General features: G+C 54.1%; 6 protein-coding genes across 6 annotated transcripts; 4 read left to right on the top strand and 2 right to left on the bottom strand.

Moving 5' to 3' along the window:
* Window positions 1-153: 153 nt before the first annotated feature.
* Window positions 154-2,486, top strand: ENV7 (putative serine/threonine protein kinase ENV7). Its single transcript, XM_076640386.1, has 8 exons — window positions 154-403; window positions 615-750; window positions 836-961; window positions 1,046-1,119; window positions 1,200-1,576; window positions 1,740-1,944; window positions 2,061-2,273; window positions 2,377-2,486. The coding sequence occupies exons 1-8, from the start codon at window positions 365-367 to the stop codon at window positions 2,413-2,415; spliced, it is 1,209 nt and encodes a 402-aa protein (XP_076497084.1). The 5' UTR covers window positions 154-364; the 3' UTR covers window positions 2,416-2,486.
* BDY24DRAFT_388575 (fumarylacetoacetate hydrolase family protein) lies at window positions 2,487-4,006 on the bottom strand. The gene is made up of 7 exons (XM_076640385.1): window positions 3,937-4,006; window positions 3,646-3,782; window positions 3,388-3,465; window positions 3,152-3,312; window positions 2,989-3,084; window positions 2,838-2,859; window positions 2,487-2,741 (listed from the first exon to the last, which is right to left on the bottom strand). Exons 1-7 carry the CDS (start codon window positions 3,981-3,983, stop codon window positions 2,602-2,604), a joined length of 681 nt encoding a protein of 226 aa, XP_076497083.1. The 5' UTR covers window positions 3,984-4,006; the 3' UTR covers window positions 2,487-2,601.
* A 3,327-nt stretch (window positions 4,007-7,333) lies between these two features.
* BDY24DRAFT_388573 (uncharacterized protein) lies at window positions 7,334-8,005 on the bottom strand. The gene has a single exon (XM_076640384.1). The coding sequence runs from the start codon at window positions 7,930-7,932 to the stop codon at window positions 7,660-7,662; it is 273 nt and encodes a 90-aa protein (XP_076497082.1). The 5' UTR covers window positions 7,933-8,005; the 3' UTR covers window positions 7,334-7,659.
* Window positions 8,006-8,617: 612 nt separating this feature from the next.
* Window positions 8,618-10,657, top strand: BDY24DRAFT_388569 (ubiquitin-conjugating enzyme). The gene is made up of 8 exons (XM_076640383.1): window positions 8,618-8,698; window positions 8,901-8,950; window positions 9,348-9,443; window positions 9,661-9,695; window positions 9,805-9,824; window positions 9,956-10,084; window positions 10,202-10,272; window positions 10,508-10,657. Exons 2-8 carry the CDS (start codon window positions 8,927-8,929, stop codon window positions 10,574-10,576), a joined length of 444 nt encoding a protein of 147 aa, XP_076497081.1. The 5' UTR covers window positions 8,618-8,698; window positions 8,901-8,926; the 3' UTR covers window positions 10,577-10,657.
* Window positions 10,658-11,584: 927 nt separating this feature from the next.
* Window positions 11,585-15,827, top strand: BDY24DRAFT_388566 (uncharacterized protein). Its single transcript, XM_076640382.1, has 17 exons — window positions 11,585-11,827; window positions 12,074-12,325; window positions 12,415-12,531; window positions 12,615-12,752; window positions 12,841-12,942; window positions 13,024-13,208; window positions 13,286-13,348; window positions 13,419-13,634; window positions 13,732-13,780; window positions 13,857-13,930; window positions 14,015-14,338; window positions 14,412-14,470; window positions 14,550-14,886; window positions 14,968-15,096; window positions 15,176-15,361; window positions 15,438-15,558; window positions 15,627-15,827. Exons 1-16 carry the CDS (start codon window positions 11,617-11,619, stop codon window positions 15,546-15,548), a joined length of 2,553 nt encoding a protein of 850 aa, XP_076497080.1. The 5' UTR covers window positions 11,585-11,616; the 3' UTR covers window positions 15,549-15,558; window positions 15,627-15,827.
* Window positions 15,828-16,021: 194 nt separating this feature from the next.
* PMR1 (Ca(2+)/Mn(2+)-transporting P-type ATPase PMR1) lies at window positions 16,022-20,409 on the top strand (the record flags this gene model as incomplete). The annotated part of the gene is made up of 13 exons (XM_076643399.1): window positions 16,022-16,561; window positions 16,734-16,989; window positions 17,080-17,161; window positions 17,252-17,529; window positions 17,608-17,681; window positions 17,759-17,903; window positions 17,974-18,135; window positions 18,204-18,439; window positions 18,514-19,162; window positions 19,240-19,377; window positions 19,471-19,623; window positions 19,754-19,959; window positions 20,098-20,409. The coding sequence occupies 13 exons, from the start codon at window positions 16,022-16,024 to the stop codon at window positions 20,407-20,409; spliced, it is 3,231 nt and encodes a 1,076-aa protein (XP_076497079.1).
* Between the last annotated feature and the right edge of the window lie 77 nt (window positions 20,410-20,486).

The raw sequence follows: 20,486 nt of genomic DNA, 5'->3' as shown, positions 1-20,486 counted from the left end.
CCCTTCGACGTTTCAGACCTACATACCTATCCCTTCTCGCCTACTTCTTATCTTCTCCTCGTCTGTCTCTACATTTTTGCCCGCGCCACGTTTTTATCTTTTCGCTTCTTCAGTCGACTCCGAATTCGAGTTATGCTATGATCCTCCTCCTCCTACAACAACCTTGAAGAAGACGAACCTCCGACCATCCCTCGTCTCCCTTCTACTCTCACCCTCAAGAAAAACTTCACTTTTCGCCCAAGAACCCCAGCGCTCTCGCCCATCTCCTCCCGCTCCCCTTCCTTCGATCTTCCCTCGGCTCTCTCGTCCCTCTCACCTCCCCTCCCGATCCTCTACGACGCCCAACCGGACCCATCCTTTGAGTATGAGTGAGAGCGTAGCTATTTTCATAGATAGGGCAAAGGTCAGTCTCTTCTCGCTTCGTTTCATTCCGAGTCTTCCGAGCGAAGGAGCTCACCACCTTCGTCCCTCCCTTCCCTCCCTTCCCTCTCCGCCCTCTCCTCTCTCCTCTTCTGCTTCTTCTACCAGGTTAGTCTCCTATCGGCTCTCTACCATTCTGCTTCCGAGTTCTCTCGGATCCGAACTTAACCTGACCTTCTCCCCTTCTGCTCCAGTTCTACATCTCCGACTTCACCTCCTCCCTCCTCTCGGTGATCTGTCAACCATCCTCAGCTCTCAAGATCAACGGAAGAACCTTCAACGTTATCAAACTACTGGGAGAAGGAGGGTTCTCGTTCGTATACTTGGCTGGTGCGTTTCAAACTTGCATCTTTTTTTCCCGTAGGTAGTCGAGCTCTAACGAACTCCCCTTTCCCCCGCTTCCCTCCCCCTTCAGAGGACACCGACTCGGGAAGAACGTTCGCTCTCAAAAAGATCCGAGCTCCTACAGCCGAGACTGTCAAGATTGCCATGAGCGAGATCGAAGCTTACAGGAGATTCAGGAGCGAGAACATCATCAGGAGTGAGTCGCCAGAGAGGGTGAGCTCGTCGTCTCCGAGAGATCTGACTCTGTTTTCTTCCTCCTTTGCCGTTCTCCATTTTTCAGTTCTCGACTCAGCGGTCCTTCAAGACGAGTCAGGAGAAGGAAAGATCATCTGGGTCTTCTTGCCGTTCTACGAGGTTTGTCGTCCCTCCCATCTGCTTATCCTGTCCTGAGCTCCAAGCTCACGTCTCCGTCCCTCCCCTTCCTTCTCTTCCAGCGAGGAAACCTCCAAGACCTCATCACCCGCTCCTCCCTCTCCACCCCACCCACCTACCCCCCAGAAGCTCAGCTCCTCCAACTCTTCCTCGGAACCTGTCAAGCCGTGAAAGCCATGCACCAGTACCGACCAAACTCGAAACCCAGCCCGTCCGCAGCCTACCCTCCCGCTGGAGGAGCTAGTTCGGCGACCGTTGGAGACGGAGAGGAAGAGGAGGGTGGAATGCTGTTGGCCAGTCGGGGAGGAGCTGCTGCTCCTGGGGAGTCGATCTTTGATGAAGGGGAGGAGAACCGGGCGAAGGAGGTGGGGCAGAAGGAGGAGGCGGGACCGGATGGGCTGTACCCCTATGCGCATCGAGATATCAAGCGTGAGTCCGCTCTCGACGGCTATCAATCTCGTTACATCTACTGACCTTTCGATGCTTCGTTCGATCTCTCTTAGCCGCGTGAGTTTCCCTCCGTCTCTTTCTCGACGCGTCGTTCCCTCACACCCAAAAGCTCACCCGTCCTTCCCTCCCTTTTCTTTCTCTTGCTCGTTCAGCAACATCATGATCGCCGACGACGGAAAGACCCCCATCCTCATGGACCTCGGATCCTGTCTCCCAGCTCGAATCCACATCCGGACGCGTCAGGAAGCTCTCACCCAACAGGACATCGCAGCCGAACACTCGTCGATGCCTTACCGAGCTCCGGAACTGTTCGACGTTCATACGGGACAGACGTTGGATGAGAAAGTTGACATCTGGGTACGTCTTGCCCCCTTCGTCTTGATTCCTCGTTTCGGTTCGTCCCCTTCGTTCTGCTCTCGAACACTGACTCCCTCCTTCCCCCATTTCCCATTCAACCCTCCGCCCACCAACAGAGTCTAGGCTGCACCCTCTTTGCCATCGCCTACTCCTACTCTCCCTTCGAAGACCCAGCCCAAGCAGGAGGATCCATCTCCATGGCCGTCGCGTCGGGATCGTATCGACACCCGAGAGCGCCAGCGGCTCAGCAGGCTTACTCGGACGGGTTCAGGAAGTTGATCGATGGATGCTTGGTGGTGAGGAAGGAGGAGAGATGGGGGATCGATAAGGTAAGTGCTTGGGGCTTGGCTTTGGGGGAGGGAGGAGGGAGTGGGAGAGGGACGCGTCGAGTTGGGATTTTGAGCTGACTTTCCGTCGTTATTGCCTTCGAAGGTCATCGAGGTTACAAAGGAGTGCTTGGATAATCTCTAGTCCTTCATTGCAGGGTTCGAGCTTTTCGTCCGGTCTTGTTTACGATAAGATGCAGGCTTCTTCGCGACCTCCGTCCCTCTCTCTCAACTCTCGTCTCCTCTCTCCTTCCCTCCTATCTTTCTCACACTCTTTCGCAGCTCTTTCAACTTACAACCCCGAAAACAAACCCCAAAACGGAACCACATCTTACAATCCCTTGAACTCGTACCCTCCCACCCGATCAATCACGCCAACCTGGATCTTTGCGAGCTCCTTCCCCTCCGGAGTGTGCAGGGTAGCGATGATGGTGTCCGAGGCAGTGATGGGTCCGACACCGGAGGGAGTGCCTGTTGAGGGTGAACGAGAAGGGAGGAGAGGAGGTGAGTTGTGTGTGTGAGAGAGAGAGAGAGAGAGAGAGAGAGAGAGAGAGAACGGGGACGAACCTGTGATGAGAAGATCACCCTCCTGTGAGTGGAAGAGCGAGGTCGTGAAAGAGAAAAATAGAGACAAAAGGAGTGAGCAGAGTTGGAGAGATGGAGAGATGGTCGAGAGAAGACGGAAGGAGAGGGCAAGGAAGAGGACGACAAAACTAACCTCCAAAGTCATCACGCTCGAACAGAACTCGATGAGACGAGGGATCTGGAAGATCATGTCTGAAGTAACACCATCCTGCTTGGTCACTCCGTTGATCTGTAGCAACCAAGCACATGTCAGCGAGATGTAGGGAGAGACGAGGAACGATGCGGAGGCGACGAACCGAGAGAGCGAGCTTCAAGTTGTGAGGATCCTTGATGAGATCTTTAGGAATGAAACCCGAAACAGGGTTGAACGAGTCGAATCCTTTAGCAGTAGACCAAGGGAGTCCTTTAGCTTTGACGTGATCTTGAACGTTTCGGGCGGTCATGTCGATGGCGAGAGCTGAAGAAAGGAAGGAGAGGTCAACAGTGAGCTCGAGCTCGAACGAAGGCGAAGAGGGCTGGACTCCAGACGCACCGTATCCAGCGACGTGATCCATAGCGTTGGCAGACGAAACATCCCTAGCAGTCTTTCCGATGACGACTCCGAGCTCGACTGTAAAGAAAAGAAGGAAGGACGATGTCAGCTTTCGTCGTCTGCTTAAGTTGGCGAGCTCCATCTCTCCTTCCTTCTCTTCTTTCCCTCCCTTGGGCTCAGGATCTTCCCTTCAGGGACACTACGACCACCGAGTGATGTCTTCATCTCGGCCCTTTTTGCTTTCCGATGCGAACACACCCTCATGATGAACGACGACTCCCTTGGGAATCTCTACGAGACCTCCATCTTGGATGTAGCTCGTGGTTGGCTTGAGGAAGAGGAAAGGCTCCTTGGGAACAGCGTTCTTCAGCTCAGCAGCGTGAGCTTGGTAGTTCCTGAGGGGGAGAAAGAAAGCGAAGAGGAGAGTCAGAAGGAGGTAAGATCAGGAGGAGAAGAGGGACGAGAGGAGGGAGGGAGAGGTCGAGCTGGCCCTTCTCTCTCCTCGTCTTCAGCGGTGAGCAAGAAGCTCAAATGAAAGCAGGAACGGACCTTCCGATGGCGACGATCTTCTTGCCTGATTTGTAGAAGTTGGACATGGTTGGAAGGTGATGGTTTGGAGATCAAAGAAGGGAGGAAGAAGGGGGCGAGCTCGAGGTCGTTTGGTTTTCGGAGGGAGTCCGATTGGATGGACGGGTCGGGCCCGAAGGCTAGGTTTTCCTCAGACTCTTCTTTCGAGGACTCTTGGAGGAATCATTATCTACTTCTTATCGAGATGTTGTACAATGATGTCACGTCATGGCAGCAGGAGATGGCCTTGACGAGGAGGAGAGGAGGGTGAGCTCGATCCTTTCGACTTTTCCTCCTTCGCTCCCAGCTTCCACCCTCCCTTCTCATGGATTTTACCTGAAGAGTTCGCAGAGGTTTTGCTCAGTACCGACGATGAACTTCGAAACAGTGTGGGTCCGATGGTAAGCACGCGAAGTCTCAAGCAGGAGCTTCGAGCTCAACGAACATTGACCGTTCGCCTCCTTCCTCCTTTGCCTCCTTCCGTCTCCTCAGGTCATCGATGTCTTGAGTCTCGACCCTGCACGTCGAGAACACTTCATGGTACGATAACTCGTTGAACTCTCAGAGAAAAGACGGAAGGTACAACGAGCTGGATTTAAACGCGTCGCAGCATTTTCTTCCTCTCCCCTTCGTCGTTCTGGCTATATCGGCAGCTCTCTCGGTCTGGCATATACTATCAAATCTTGTTTGTTTAGTTCGGGTGTCTGGAGATATTGGACAGACCGAAAGGGGAAAGAAGAGAGGGCCAGCAGCAGAACCGACCTGCTCAATCTCTGAAGCAGCTTCTCCGTTCGCTCTCACCAGTTCAAAATCTGACGAGATGAGAGCGACACAGGGACCTCGCCAAGAGGATGAACAGGAGGCGGGGAGATAGAGACTGGGAGAAAGGAAGAGGGGAGAGGAAGAGAAGAGGGTCCGACGCGTCTCGAGTTTTTCATTCAGCTTCTTGTTCTCACTGCATTCGTTCCTCGTCGGCTCGATGTCCCATCAAACCCTCAATCGACCCATTCAAATCAATTTGGATGGAGCTCCGGCGACGATGGATGGTAAGGGCGAAAGAGTTGGGGACAAAGAGATGGAGTGGAGACGCGAGCGACGTGGCGAAGGTGTCGATGAGGAGAGGTGGGAGGGAGAGACAAGTCGTAGAAGAACGGAAGAGGACAGATTAGGAGAAGGAGAAGGACAAGTCGTGGGTCGAGCAGAGGAACGAAAGCGAGAGCGTTACGGGAAGGAAAGCGACGCGCCATCGACTCACCCTCGACTCCAAGACGCTTCCAGGATTCTTCCCGTCTCCCAGTCTCCGCATCTCCACCGTAGTCCCTCACGAAAAATCCAGGGTAACGCAGACCTCACTCCAGGAGAAAGATCCGAGAAGCGATGAATCAAGACGTCGAGGAGCGTCGGTGGAGAAACAGTTGACGACGAAGCGGAAGAAAGATTAGGCTATAGAGGAATAAGAGACGCAACAAGGGCACGTGCAGAGGTGAGATAAAGATATGGAGAGTGCGACGTGACTGTGGTTGGAAGGATTGAGGCGAGAAGAGAGGAAAGACGACGTGTCGACGCCTCAAACGCCTCACATTGGCAGATCACTGAAGGTCTCCAAGGATCTGGTATGCGCCTCCGTCGTCGACATCTTACCAGGTCTCGAGAGGTCGACCAGCAAACTGTGATGATCACGTTCAAGGTCGAAGACAGAAAAGGGAAGGCTCAAAGAGTCCAAAGCATTCCGTCGCTTTTCTCGAATCGCTGAATCCGTCTTCCCTCGAGGTGTCCAAAAACTTTTCAGCGAGTTCTCAAACATCTCCAAGAAGTACGACGGCTCAGTGAGAGCACGAGCCTCGGGAGAAGAACGGAAATAGAGACTCAGAAGTCAACGTGTATGCAACATTGTTCTCTTCAAGTCAATGGATCGAGCAGTCCTTCCCAGCCGAAGCCCAAACTCCACCTGAAACGTTAGGCTTCGTTCGGGAAGTCCAAATCAATCGAAAGAAATGAAACATTCCGGAGGAGAAGTGGACGACCAGGAGTCAGGAAAGGAACGCGTCGTCCGGCTCAGTTCCGTCGATGGATAAAGACTTCTTCGCAGACGAGAGAATTTAGAACTCCGGAGAGTTCCGCTCCTCGCCGTTTTAAGATCCCTTATATCGAGAGACGGTGATGAGCCCCGAAAAGATGGTAGAGGGACGAAAGAGGAGACGCGTCGTTTTCCTCTCCTTCTTTCTCGCTGATCACTTGAAGGAAATTCCGAGTCCAAAACTCCAAGTCTGGAGAATAAACTCGGTTGTACTTCGACGGTCAAGCATGAAAGAAGAAAAGCGAACGCGCCAGAAAGAGGTACAGGAAAGAAAGATGTCGACACAACTTCCGGGCCCTGAGCGGTTCGAGAGAGGACTCAGTAGGGCTTTTACACAGCATACTGAATTCAATCGATGCAGCTTCAGAGCGGAGAACTCCCATCGAGGGATGAGAAAGACGGCGGGAAAAAAACGAGAACAGAACGCGTCGACTCGAATCCCTTGATCCAACTTCCAACCTTGATGCTTGACCTCGTCCTGAGGCTTCAGGGGAGCGAAGAACAAATACAGCACCCTGAAGGGGTTGTAGATCTCCGCTCGACGATGCAGCTCAGGAGGAAGGAACAGGCGGGGAAGGTGACTTCCCCTTCCTTTCCTCTTTCTCTTCGACCCATCTCCCTCAACTCTTACCTCTGCCCCGCCCTCCGCTCGTCTCCAACCAGATCACGATCAAGGCACAAGCGAAGCGGGGAACGAGGAGCAAGAGAAAAGGCAGACAGGTCCCCGAAAGTTCTTCCCTCGTTGCGCTGCGTCGCATCTCTTCCTTTCGAGAACGAGCAGGGATCATCCCTTCGACTGTCCCAAGCCACAAGTACGACATCATCAGCCCACTACATAAGTGGAAGGATCGACGTATGGTTTGAAGTTGAGAGAGGATGAAACCTCCTTCGCAAGTCGCGTTTTGTTTCCCAAAGCGAAAGCGACGACAAACAGAGGAGGACGTCCCCTCCATCGGAAAGCCTGATCAAGACAGTTCTCCTCTCTTGAGAAGAACTACATCGAAAGGTTCAGGGCTGGGGGGATGGTCTCCTCCTCGTCTTGTTGTGAGTGAAGAACGCAATTCGACGCGTCCTCTCCTTCCAAACACAAGCCCCCCTAACCGACGCTTGATGGTCCATCAAGCAAGGGTAAGAGTGCATCGATTAGAAGGGGAGGGGGAGGCTTTGGATAGAACTGCAGAGAGAAGAAAAAAGGAAAAGAAAGGAAGAGGAGGGAAGCGCCGCTCTGACTCTCGACACCCGACCGTCCTCGCCAGCAAAGTTGGTTTGTAGACCTAAATTGCTAGGAAGGAGCTAGAGATTCGAGAAAGAGAGGCTTGATTTGAACAGTAGGGTAACGAGAATCAAGACGAAGGCTAATAGAAGAAGAGAAGAAAAGAGATGCGTCGTCTTCCCGTATCTCCCTCCCTCTTCCTTCGTTTCGAGTTCGATTGAGATCGCTCGACCGACCTGCCCCTCTGGACGCTCGACTCATCGGCAATCAGCCAGAAGGTTCATAGCTGATGAGAGCTGAAGTCCTGAACGGGCGGAAGGAAGGAAGGGAAGGAAAGGAACCATCATCGAGACGCGTCCGTCGTCCCGTTCGTGAGCGAACGAAGGAGGCACGACTCCCGTTTCTTTCGGCCGCATTAGCTAGAGCTCTCCCCGTATAACTCTAGCTGAAGGTCGGGTCGAACGAGCCCGGAAGAGAAGGTACCTCGTCTCGTCTCGTCTCGTTGCGTGCAAAGAAAGGAAGTGACAAGGTCGGCCCGTCGCAGCCTCATCCGTTCCGCAATCACCAGCTTCTTCACGAAGGAAGGATAGCGGATAATAAGGGAGGATGAGCTGAGTGACGGGAGGATGGATGAAAGCAAGGGAAAGAGGGAGAGGAAGGGGAGGAAGAGATGGGAGACGACGAGCATGCTCGACTCGTCGAGCGACTCTTCGCTCACGGCAGACTAGGGTAGGCGAGCCCTAGAGAGCGGCGTCGGGAAAAGACGATCTACGGGAAGAGATTCGACTGAACCAAGGGAAGAAAGAAAGAAAGAGAGAAAGAGAGAGAGAAGGAGGAGGAAGGAAAGGGGAAGAGAGAGAAGGAGAACGAGTCGACGCCTCCTCAATCCCTTTTCTTCGACATCAAGACTCTCTGCCCATCGATCGGAGTATGATCTACGAGCAAGGAATCGAGGTCTCGAGAGAGAAGGACCGAAGAAGGATGAAAAACGCTCCAAAGGACTGGGAGAGCAAGAGAAAGGAAGGGGAGGTGGAGGTGGGATTGAACTGCTCCTCGAGGGAGAGCAAGAGTAGACAATGAAGAGGGATGCGGAGAGGTGATGCTCGGAAGTACCTTTGTAGTAAATATACAGAGACACGCGTGTCAAAAGACGAAGAGAAGGAAAGGAAGAGAGCGGTGCGAGGAAAGAGAAGTGACCGTCCTGGGAGACACTCGTCCTCCTCGCTTCTCCCGATCGAGGAATCCTGCTAGAATTCTCAAGTATTAGAAGCGGGAGTTGGCACTTCCCAGCGACCACCCTTCCCCTTCTTGCTTACGAAGTGTTCTCCCAGTGAAAATTCGATCGTGGTCGTTTGAAGGAAGGAAGGTTTCCAGCAGTCGTGGAAGAAAAGGTCTGCCCTCCTCCTCCCTCTCCTTGTTTCCCACACACGACCATCCACCCTCCAACCCAACAAGTGAGTTTAGACCCCTTTTTAGCCTCTCCTTCCTCGTACTATACCTTCGAACAACACGCACTGAATCTCTTGCTTTCCTCTCTCCTCCTTGTCCCTCCTCGTTCCCTTCGCCACCCGCCCCATCGCTCGCTCGCTCTCGCCTCACCTTCACACCTCCTCCTCCTCCTCCCCCTCTTCCTCGCTGCCCTTTGGGATATCAAAGACTCTAGTTTTTCGGATTACGACAAGATGGCTTTGAAGCGAATCAACAAAGTGAGTAGAGTTTCGTTTTTGTATGGGAGGGTTGAGGGAGGTGGGAGAGAGAGGAAGGGAAGGGAAGGGAAGGAGGAAGGGAGAGAAGGGGAGGAGTTGGTCAGCTTGGAACGAGCATCAAACGCTTTGAGTCTCACGACCAAGTAGCGTCGAGAGCTCATGCTACGACGTAGACAGCTCCATCCGTCTTTTTGGAGCTTGCAGAAGCTCGAAAGGGGGAACGAGGGAGGAAGCGAGACAAGGGGAGCGGACCTCATCCTCTCTCCTCCTCCCATCTCGCTCTCTCTCCTTCGCCTTCTTGTCACCACCACCATCAACCCACTCTATTCCATTCCACTCTTCTGTCGAAACTAGAGCTGACTTTCTCTTCTTTCTTCCCTTTGTCCTTCTCTCCCAGGAACTGATCGATCTCGGACGAGACCCTCCTTCGTCCTGTTCCGCTGGACCTACCGGAGACAACATGTTCTCCTGGCAGGCCACCATCATGGGACCCGTGAGTTTCCTCTCTGCTTCTATCGCATATCAAGCTCGAGAACGACCTCTTCGTTCGCTCGCTGGGAGACCAGCAGCAACTGCTCTCTCTCCATGCTGGCTCTCGAACCCTCCTGGCTCTGGTCGGCGCAGTCCCTTCACTCTCACGAGCTCCTGCTTTCTTCCAAAGAGCCTGTACTGACCGCTCTCGCTCTCCTTGACGCTTGGAACGAAAACAGGGTGACTCTCCTTACGCCGGCGGTGTCTTCTTCCTGTGAGTACACCTCTTCCGACTAACGCTCCTTCCCGTCCCTTCCCTTCCTTCCTCACCTCGTCTGACCTCTCTCTCTCTCTTCCTTCTTTCTCTCCTTCGCACGCGATAGTCAACTCTCCTTCCCCACCGGTTCGTACTCTACTTTTCCTTCAACCAAACTCACCTACACCACTACCACGACTCCTCGAAATTCGAACCGAACTCCCACCTCCTTCCTTCCTTTCGTTGCTGACGTCTTCCCTTCCCTTCGAACCTTTCAGACTACCCCTTCAAGCCTCCTAAGGTCGCTTTCACCACCAAGATCTACCACCCCAACATCAACTCGAACGGATCCATCTGTCTGGACATCCTCAGGGACCAGTGGTCGCCGGCGTTGACGATTTCGAAGGGTGAGCTCATTCAACCCGTTTCGACGTTCGACGGTTCGAGGAAACGATCGAGAAGGATTGGAAGGGAAGGAGATGATAGTTGCTGACTTGTTTTGTCTGTTGCGTTGGAACGTGTAGTTCTCCTCTCGATCTGCTCGATGTTGACGGACCCCAACCCCGACGATCCTTTGGTTCCTGAGATCGCTCACGTGCGTTCTTCCCTCTCTTCCCTTCCTTCCCTCTCTCTCTCTCTCTTTACTAACCTCTTCTGCTCGCTCTCTCCCTTCCTTTCGTCGTCCTCCTCCCCACCTTCCTTCTTCCCACCTTAACCTCAACTCCTCCTCGCTCACCCCCGTCCCTCCAAATCTCGCCTCGCCTCAACTTCACCTCGTCTTCCTCTCCGTCGTTCGTCTCTCGCTCAACACCATCGACACGCACCCACAGACCTACAAGACCGACAGACCTAGATACGAAGCTACCGCTAGGGAGTGGACCAGGAAGTACGCTATGTAATCCGGGCCTCTCAGACATCGAACCGTTGCTGCTTTTTTCTACCTCTTTCTTGCTTTATACGAAACGTGTTTCCCCTCTCGAGTTCTTGCGAGGGAGTGAATGTGGGAGAGGGAGAGAGGGTGATGGACGTGGTTTGTGCGAGAGAGAGCGAGAGAGAGAGAGTGGGCAGTTTGAGCCAGCTTTGAAAACGTCGAGCTGGTCTGGTGAGAACAAGAGTCAAACGGAGGGAACGGAACAGTTCGAGCTCAGGCGAGCGTTCTTACTTCCACCATCCTTTCGAGCAGAGAGCAGAATCAAGGGCAAGGGCAAGGGGAGAGGAGAAAGAGCGGAAGAGCGGAGGGTTCGAGTCCGACGCGTCTCGTCTCGACCTTCTTCCCCCTTCCTCCCCGTAAGCTCACTCTCTCCGACGTCAAATCCCTCATGTTCAGTCTCTTTTTCTCGCCCCAGTCACCTCCAAGACGAGCAACAACAGCTCGTGAAAGAGTAAAGAGAGAGAGAGAGAGGGTTCGCAAGCGAACGCGCTCGACGAAACGAAGGAAAAGCAAAGCAAAGCAAACGAGGCTGGCTGGGTGATACTACGAGGGAAGGAGCTACAAGAGAGGACAGAGGTAGGAGATGTACGAAGGGGTGCGTTGGTGGTTGGGCTTTCAGGCAGCACGAGCGGAGCGAAAGAGAGAATCGAGAGAGTTGACGCGTCTTCCCTCAGTACAGCTGCCAGAAAGCCCAACCACCAACGAGTGGTTTCTCGTACAGCACCTCCCATCCCACTCTCCCCCCTACCTCCTCCCCTTTAGCAGTTGGCGAAACATTGAACGGCGACGCGTCTCCAAAAGTTGAAGTCGACAGGAAAGCAAAACGATTGTTCTGACCTGAAAGATCTCCACTCCTCTGCCGTGGCCCTATCCACAAGAAAAATTGGATCCAACCAGAGAATAGAAAAAAGCTTCCCTGTTCTGCTCGGCGTCTCTTCAGAGGTTTCTGAGAGAACTTCGTTACTTCCTCCCCAACCACTTCCTTCCTCCAGACCCTCAGAAACCACGATGGCTTCCCCTGTCCCGGAACGTAAACGAGGACGATCCCCTTCTCCTTCTCGACACTCTGATAGCCGAAGGAGGACTAGGTCCCCTGATGACCGAGACGAGAGGGAGAGGCTCAGGAAGAGGGAGAAGGAAAGGAGGAGAGTCGAGAGAAGGAGAAGGGAGAGGGAGGAGGAGGAGGAGGAGAGGAGTAAACCCAGTGCTCGTGCTTTTTGTGAGTGCCTCCGGGTCCAACACGTGGGCTGGTACTTTGTTCCTGAGCAAGATGGACTCCGAAGACGGGGGAAGGAGAGGTGGGAGGAGAGAGGGAAGGAGACTCGACGTTGAGCTCGCTCAGAAAGAAGGAGGCACCTTCTCTGATCCAAAACTTCCCCAACACCACTTTTGGAAGTGACTCTTGCTGGCTAGTATACTCTTCTGAGGCTGACTACAGCTCTCTTTGCAATTTTCGACCTCTCAGCTCCTCCCAGACGACCAGCTTCTTCTGCCTCCCTGCGATCTACTCCTCCTCACCTTCGAACTATCGATCGATCCGTCGCTCCCCTCGCTCCAGCAGCTTCGTCCTCCTCCTCAGCTTCTACCTCGCAAGCTCAGACTCGAGCGATACCCACAGGACCCTCGAAACCGAAGGAGGAGTGGGACAGGTTGGACTGGGAGCAGTACAGGGAAGGCTTGACGAGCTCGTCCAAACATCGCTCTCCTCCTCCTCTTCGTGGGTCTCTCTCCCTTCTTCCTTCTTTCGTTTAAGTCTTCCAGAGGGAGCCCAGCTGAACTGATGCCTGTCTTTGCTTCCACTCTCAGCCTTCCACTCCAGTTCAGGCCTCGAGCTCTGCAGGAACATGGTCGCAAACGGATTCTGCCCGTTCGGTACGGAGTGTCGATTCCATCACCCTCCTCCCCCTTCTCTTTCCTCTACCTGTTCGTCTCCTTCGCATTCGTCTTCTCCTTCTCGAGCTGAGAACTTCGGGAGAGAGACTAACTTCATCTCCTCGTTCCTTCAGCCTCCGTCAAGAGCGTCGCCGAACCCACAGGCAGGATCGCCGTCGTCGATGCGCCCAAGGCAGGCCCTTGTCGAAACTGGGAGATGACTGGCTCGTGCGTCTTTGGGCAAGACTGTCGGTTCACTCATGGTTCACACGGTGAGCTCAAACCCTTGTTCCTTCTCGCTCCTCTCCTTCGTTTGCTCGCAAAGCTGATCGTCTCTGCCTCCCACCGCCTCTTCTTCAGAACGAGAACGAGTCGTCGACGTCACGCCTGACAGGAGGCAGCTCTGCAAGGATTACTTGACCAAGGGGTGTCGTCGAGAGAACTGCAGGTTCAAGCATTCTGGTACGTTCATCTGCTCCCCCTCTTCGACGCGCTCGAAACGAACGTCGCTGACCTCGCCCTCCCTTCCCTTTCCCCAAACAGCGGATGGAGATCCGTTCGCTCGCCGAGGAGGAGGAGAAGGAGAAAGAGAACGAGAGAAAGAACCCTCGAATTCTCGAGACGAGTTTGCGTCGTTTTGGGAGAGCGGTCCTTCGAACCTCGTCGAGACTGGGGACGTCAAGATGGAGGACACGCACGTCGATTTGGATCACTCGAACGGTCGACAGGTTTGTCCCAGCTTCCTTCGCTTGGTTCTCTGCACCTGTTTAATGTAGCGACTGACATCCATAATTCTCTTTCACAGCTCGGTGGCTCTCGAGACGACGAGTATAGTCCTCTGGCTCCTCACGCGTCTCACGTCGAAGCGGTTCGTCCCTCTTCCTCCTCTTTCTCCCTTTACCCGCCTAACCTCGAGGCACTCTCATATCTTCCCACAGCCTCTCGCTGCCTCCTCAGGACCTCCGTTTGTTCCTCAAGCCCTTTCGAAGGTCCCGTCGCTGCAAGAACTTGAGGAGATCAACCGAGCGGTTCTCGCAGCCGCTCCGCCTCCTCCATCGGCTCCTCCTGCTTCGGCTGCATCTGCGGCTCGAGCACCAGGTCCCTTGTCTGCTGTTCCTTCTCTTTCCAAGGAGAAGATCTTGAAAGTTCTCGTGGTACGTCACGTTTCCTCCTTCTCTTTCCCTCGACCCGAATCCACTCAAATCCCCTCGAGCTGATCATCGTTCCGCCTTTCGGTTCTTTCCCTCAAAGCAAATTCAAAAGCTCTACCAGCAGGGAAAGACTCCTGAGACTTGCACAGGTTCGTCGTGGTCATGCCGCCAGGTCGAGTTCGACGCGTCGAGTGTTCTTCGCTGAAACGCGTCCGTTTCCTTCAGTGATGGGACATCTTCTCGACCTTGTGCGAGTGTTCGAGGATGAGAATGGCCCCGTGGAGCAGCATATCGATCCAGTACGTTTGCCTATCATGCCTGGTTCTCGTTCTCGCCCCTTCCCTTTCCTTGCACTGACCTCGTTGTTTCTCTTCGTTCCCCAGGCGTCCATCTTGTCCAACGCTGCTACTCCAACGCCTGCTCCAGCTGCTCCGGTGCCTTCTTCTGGACGTCCATCAGCACTTACAGCGCCTCCTCCCATGCAAGCTCCTCGAGCTCCTTCAGCGCAACCCTCAACCCAACCCAAGAATCCTCGAGCTGAGACTCAAGCAGGTCCCCCGGTACATGCGAGACGAGACACCATCTCCAGCATCGGAGGTAGCTCAGTCAATGGGAAATCAGAGACGAGACGTTCTGCTACACCTTCGAGACTCGTTTCGGTCAAGACTGAGAGCGACGTCGTCGAGATGGAACCTCCGCGTCGAAAGGTCAGTTTCGTCCTCCTTCTTCCTTCCTCCTCTGACGGCCATTCTGACCAGCCGCTTCCTTTATTTTTATCAGTCCCTGTCCAGGATCGCACCTCCTACAACTCCTACCATGGCCTTTAGCGAGATCCTCGAGTACATCCTCGTCCTCTCGCTGACCTCTTCCCTTCCTCACCTCGTCTGACCTTCTCGTCCCCCTTTCTCCCTCTCTCAGGATCTTCACTCTTCTTACCAAGCACCAGAACCTCAGCTCGACCCTCTCGACGGAACAAGTCACTCTCGACAAGCTCCGAACCTCGACATCGTCCGGAAAAGATCTCTACGTCCAGCACACCGAGAAACGACTCGCCAAACTCAAGGACGAGATCGAGTATCTTCCTGCGGAAATCACCTCTCGACTCGAGAAGATGAAGGCGCGAGGGACGAGCGATGCTGGACTCGAGGGAATCCTGTCTCACGTTGAGGAGTTGCTGAAGGGTCGAGAGGACGCTGAGAAGGAGACCATGACGATGAGGATTCGACTCGAGATGATGGAGGAGGAGGTCAGCAAGGTTCGTTCCGTTCCTTCTTCTCTTTTTCATCTTCGTGGTCCATACGAAGCTGACTTTTGTTTCCCTTCGATTCGGTCTCAGATCGCAGCGGTCTCGGAAAGCAACAAGGTCGAGCTCGAGAAGCTCAAGATCGACCTCGCTGAGGAACGGGAGCAGAAGGAGAGGCTGGAGCGAGAGAACAGAGATTTGAAGGCTTCGAACGGTGGACCTGTGAGTCGCTTCCTTCCTTTTCGACGCGTCTTCACAGCTCGGTTGAACTGACTTCCCTTCTTCATTTCGTCTCTGTCAGTCTCCTGATTCCTCGCCTGGAACTCCTGCTTCGGATGTCATGGCTGGACCTGACGACGACGTCGCTGGTAGTTCTCAAGAGGCTCCGTCGCTGGCCGGACTCAAACAAGCGATGGAAGAGGTAGCGATGCAGAAGGACGAACTGCTCGAGTTCAAGAAGGGGATCTTGTCGGTTCTGAGTCAGCTTGTGAGTACTATCTGTTCTCTCTTTCCCTTCGTTTCTCTCGAGGCTGAACTTCTCTGTGGTTTCGCTTCTTCTCTAGAAACCTTCCGACTTCACCGACTCTCCCACCAACGCTGAGAGTCCCACAAACTCGTCCTCGAACAACGCGACTCAATCTCTCTTCCGCGGTCTGTTCCCTTCATGGCAGTGATCCGAAGGCAGTGAGCACATCGGTCTTTCTATCTCTGTCTCCTCGAGATTCTGACGAGCTCGTGTCTTTCCTTCAAAGATCTTCTCGTTGTCGGTTCGGTTCTCTCTCGTCGCACACGTTTCAATCGCTCTTGCTTTGTTTGCTTTTTCTCCCTCGCTGCCACGCTCTCTCTTGCTTTTTTCACGTCTTCTCGTCGCTTACTCGCAAGTACCAATACTGTCTCATGATTCCCGCATTCACTCTCGCCCCGTAGACCTCTAGAGAGAGAAATAGAGAAAGGAAAACAGCCAAACAACCGAAAGCAGTCGTCGCAGCCAAATCAAGCTCGAGCTGTCTTTCGATCCCTTCCTCTCCTTCCTTCCCTCCAAACGCTCACCTCCCCCTCTTCCTTTCCCTTCTCTCGGCTTAGCGGGCCCTCCTATCGGCCACCTTGCTCCTCTCTTCGACGGAAGAAGAAAATCTTCACCCCAGGGATGCCTCCCTACTCCCCTCCTCCTACGAAATCCACTCGAGACCTTCCCTCCGTCATCTCCTCCGACAACGCTCCTTCCTCCTCCTTCGCTCCTCGACGACCTTATCCCAACCAATCATCAAGAAGCAACTATGATCTTCCCCTTAGCAACCAACCGCAGCATCCTCTGGAATCCTCTGCTGGTGGTTCAGGAGGGAACCCCATGGGAGGAGACGAAGGAGCTGGAGTCGATTCGCCAGCAAGTGATTTCGCCTACTCTACGACTCTCCGTCGAGCTCCCAGCTTCGCCTTAGAGCACACTCATCATCACAATCACAACGACTCTGTCAGTGCTTACGGAGGAAGCAATCATGGCGGAGCAGGAGGGTTGCTAGAGAGGTTGGGCGAAGGACTGGCTTGGGCTGCGAGCAAGGTTGGGCTGAAAGGAGCTGGAGCTGGAGGAGCTAGTGGGGACTACGAGAGGGTAGGAGGAGCTTCGGGTGGACATGGGAAGGAGAGAGATGAGACTCCTAGTGAGGTGTTTGCTAGATTATCAGTTGAGGTGAGTTTGGAGAGCTCCTTCGTTCTTTCGAGGGCGCGTGAGCTCGTTCCTTTCCCTTCCTCCTTCCTCGTCTTCACTCTCCCTCGACTCCCTCCTTCCACCAATCACTTCGAGCCCTCTCTCCGATGCTCTGATTGCTAATCTAAGTCTAACTCTACCTCGCTTTCTTCAGGAAACCCTCTCCCATCACCGTCCAACCTCAGCAACAACCGGACTCCCTTCCTCCCTCCTCCCTCACCTTCGTTCAACCCACGGTCCGAACGAGTTCCAAGTCGCAGCTTCCGAGCACATCCTCCTCAAGTTCCTCAAGCAGATCTACGAGAACCCGTTGATCTTGCTGTTGTTGGGCAGCGCGGTCGTCAGTCTGTTGGTTGGGAACAAGGACGACGCGATCAGTATTGCGGTTGCCGTGACGATTGTTCTGACAGGTGAGTGCTCGGAGGGTAGCATATATGGAGGAGGAGGAGGAGAAGGAGTAGTGGAAGCTGATTTTGGTTTGTTTCCTTGCTCGTCGACAGTCGGATTCGTTCAAGAACAACGATCGGAACAGTCCCTCCAAGCTCTCTCGAAACTCGTTCCTCATTACTGCCACATCATCCGGTGAGTCCCCAGCACCCCCCCATGCTTTTCGTGGGTCCTCTCGCTGAACTCAGACTCTCCCGTCTCGTTTCTCTCGCTTCTCTCTCGCAGCGACTCCCAACCTCTCACCCTCCTCGCCAACACCCTCGTCCCAGGAGACCTCGTCACGTTCGCCGTAGGAGATCGAGTCCCAGCAGACGTTCGACTCATATCTGCCGTCGGACTCGAAGTGGACGAGAGTGCTCTCACGGGAGAGACCAAACCTGCGAAGAAGGGGACGGAAGCGGTGAGGCAGGAAATGGGGCATCACGAAGATGGAGGGAAGGCTGGAGGGCTTGCGTTGAGTGAGAGGACGTGTGTGGCTTTCATGGGGACGTTGGTTAGGAATGGTGAGTCTCCAGAGCTCAATCTGGTCGGAAAAGAAGAAGGGCTGAAGCTGATCGCGTCGGACGACTCGTCTTCTCCAGGTCACGGATCTGGAATCGTCGTCGGAACTGGAACCAAGACCGAGTTTGGAGTGATCTTCTCGATGATGCAGGACGTACGTAGTCTCGTCTTCCTTCTTTCCAAGACCTCGTCCGAGCGAAAAGCTGATCGTTTCTCGTTCTTCTTCGCCAGGTTGAAGAGAAGCGAACTCCCCTCCAAATCTCGATGGACGAACTGGCCAAGAAGCTCTCCATCATCTCGTTTGCCATCATCGGAGTCATTGTTCTCATTGGAGTCGTCCAGAAAAGGAGTTGGCTGGAGATGTTCACCATTGGAGGTGAGTTTACGCTGTGCTCGACCCTCGAAAAACGAGAACGCTGACTCGACGCGTCTCTTCCTTCCTTCAGTCTCTCTCGCCGTCGCTGCTATTCCCGAGGGACTCCCAATCGTCACTACTGTCACTCTCGCCCTCGGAGTCCTTCGGATGTCGAACCGGAAAGCCATCGTCAAGAAACTCCCAAGTGTCGAGGCTCTCGGAAGCGTCAGCGTCATCTGCTCGGACAAGACTGGTTTGTTCGACGCGTTTTTGCCTTTCACCTTCACCTGAGCTGACCATCACGTTCTTCTATCTCGATAGGAACCCTCACTCGAAACGAAATGACCGTCACGACCGCCTACACCGTCGACGAGCTCTCCGAGTTCGACGAAGTCCACCCTCCTCGATCTCCCTCCGCCGCCCTGCAGAAGACGATTCAGATCGGAAACATCTGCAACAACGCCTTCAAGAACGAGCACGGAGTCAACGTCGGACAGTCTACAGATGTCGCTCTCCTCAACGTCCTAAAGGTCTTCGGATACGAGGATCAACGTCAGGTGAGCCCAGCGGAGGGACGCGTCAAAGTCGACTTTGAATCGAACGAAGCTGACGACCCTCTTTGGCCTTTCAGAACTTCAACCGAACCTCCGAAATTCCCTTCAACTCCGAAAACAAGTACATGGTCGTCTCCGGAACCATCTCCTCCTCCCCCGACGCCCAGGAACTCCTCTACCTCAAAGGATCCATCGAAGCGGTCCTCGACCGCTGCCGTTTCTACTACCTCTCCGACTCCTCCACCCCTACCCTCGACCCAACCATCAAACAAGCCATCCTCACGAAAGCTTCCCTCGTCGCTTCCAAAGGTCTTCGAGTCGTCGCCATGGCTTACGGGTTTGGATCAGCGGAAGGAAGCGCAAACTCTGGATCCCTCTCGACTACGGAACTCGTCTTCGCTGGTTTCCAAGCCATGCTCGATCCTCCCCGACGAGGAGTCGCCGACGCCATCGCTGCTCTTCAGACGGCTGGTATTCACGTCGTTATGATCACGGGAGACGCGGAACAGACGGCGATGAGCATAGCGAGGGATCTGGGCTTGAAGTTGAACGCTGGGACGAGCAGTTGTTTGACGGGGAAGGCGATTGATCTGTTGTCAGAGAGGCAGTTGCAGGATAGGGTGGCGAACGTGACGGTGTTTGCGAGGGTGACGCCGAGACACAAGATGGTGATTATTGCAGCTTTCCAGGCGAGAGGAGCGGTGGTGGCGATGACGGGAGATGGAGGTGAGTCTTCTCTTTCTCTTCGACGCGTCGTTCGTTTCGAGACGCTGACTCTATCTCCTCTCCTCTTCTTCATCTAGTGAACGACGCACCAGCTCTTAAGATGGCCGATATCGGTATCTCGATGGGGAAGAGTGGAACCGATGTGGCGAAGGAAGCTGCCGACGTGATCCTGGTGGACGACAACTTTGCCACCATCTTGCCTGCTGTCGAGGAAGGTTCGTTCTTCAATCCATATCCTCACTCCATCTCCCTCTCGAATCTCGAGAGCACGAACGCTGACGTCTTTTCCTTTGATTTCGCTTGTTAAGGGAAATCGATCTTCTACAACATCCAAAACTTCCTCGTCTTCCAACTCTCCACTGCCGTCGCTGCCCTCTCTATCATCACCATCTCAACAGCCTTCGGAATGACCAACCCTCTCAACGCGATGCAGATCTTGTTCATCAACATCCTCATGGACGGTGCGTTCTTCTTTCCCTCTCCCTTTTTCCGACGCGTCTCGTCCTCCCCTTCCTTTTTCCTCCCTCCCGATTTCGGATTTATCCACGCTGACTCTCCTCGATTCCTTTTCCCTTTCCACTCGTTCTGCAGGTCCTCCCGCTCAAGCTCTCGGAGTCGACCCAGTGGACCGAGCGATCATGCGGAAACCACCCAGACCCAAGAACGCGCCCATCCTCACCGCTCGACTCTTCGCCAGAGTCATCTTCTCGGCTTCGATCATCGTCGTTGGGACCTTGTTCATGTACCTCCAGCAGACCATCGACGATGGAGGTCTCTCACGGAGAGATCAGACGATGGTGAGTCTCGTCGTTCTTCCTCTCTTCGTCTCGTCTCGTCCTTTGTCTCACTTTCGGCTCGAAACTGACTAACCCCCTTCTCTCTCTCTCTGCACCGTCTTCCTCATCTCCATCTCATCCTCACCTCTCCACCCACAGACCTTCACCACCTTCGTCTTCCTCGATCTCGCCTCCGCCATCCAAAACCGAGGTCTCGGCTGCCGCTTCCTCCAAAACCGAATGCTCTTTCTCACCTGCTCCGTCTCCTTCTTCGCCCAACTCGGTCTCATCTACATCCCTCTCATGCAAGGAGTCTTCCAAACGGAGGCTCTGAGCGGGAGGGATTTGGTGACGGTGCTGAGCTTGGGAGTGACGAGTTTGACGCTGCACGAGTTCAGAAGGATCTACGAGAGGGGATTGAGTGCGAAGGAGGATAGGGAGATGGAGAGAGGGGAAGGAGGGATGGCTTAGAGAGATAGTTTAGAGAGGTTTGTTTAGATTACACCTGAGGGGGATCGGTGAGAGCGCGATCTTACAGCTGTGGTTTC

This window comes from Mrakia frigida, assembly GCF_051309035.1.
Source record: "Mrakia frigida strain ATCC 22029 unplaced genomic scaffold BDY24scaffold_14, whole genome shotgun sequence".
In the NCBI taxonomy this organism is placed as follows: domain Eukaryota; kingdom Fungi; phylum Basidiomycota; class Tremellomycetes; order Cystofilobasidiales; family Mrakiaceae; genus Mrakia; species Mrakia frigida.
Note: the sequence above shows the minus strand (reverse complement) of the source record. Positions and strands in the feature narration are given on the sequence as shown.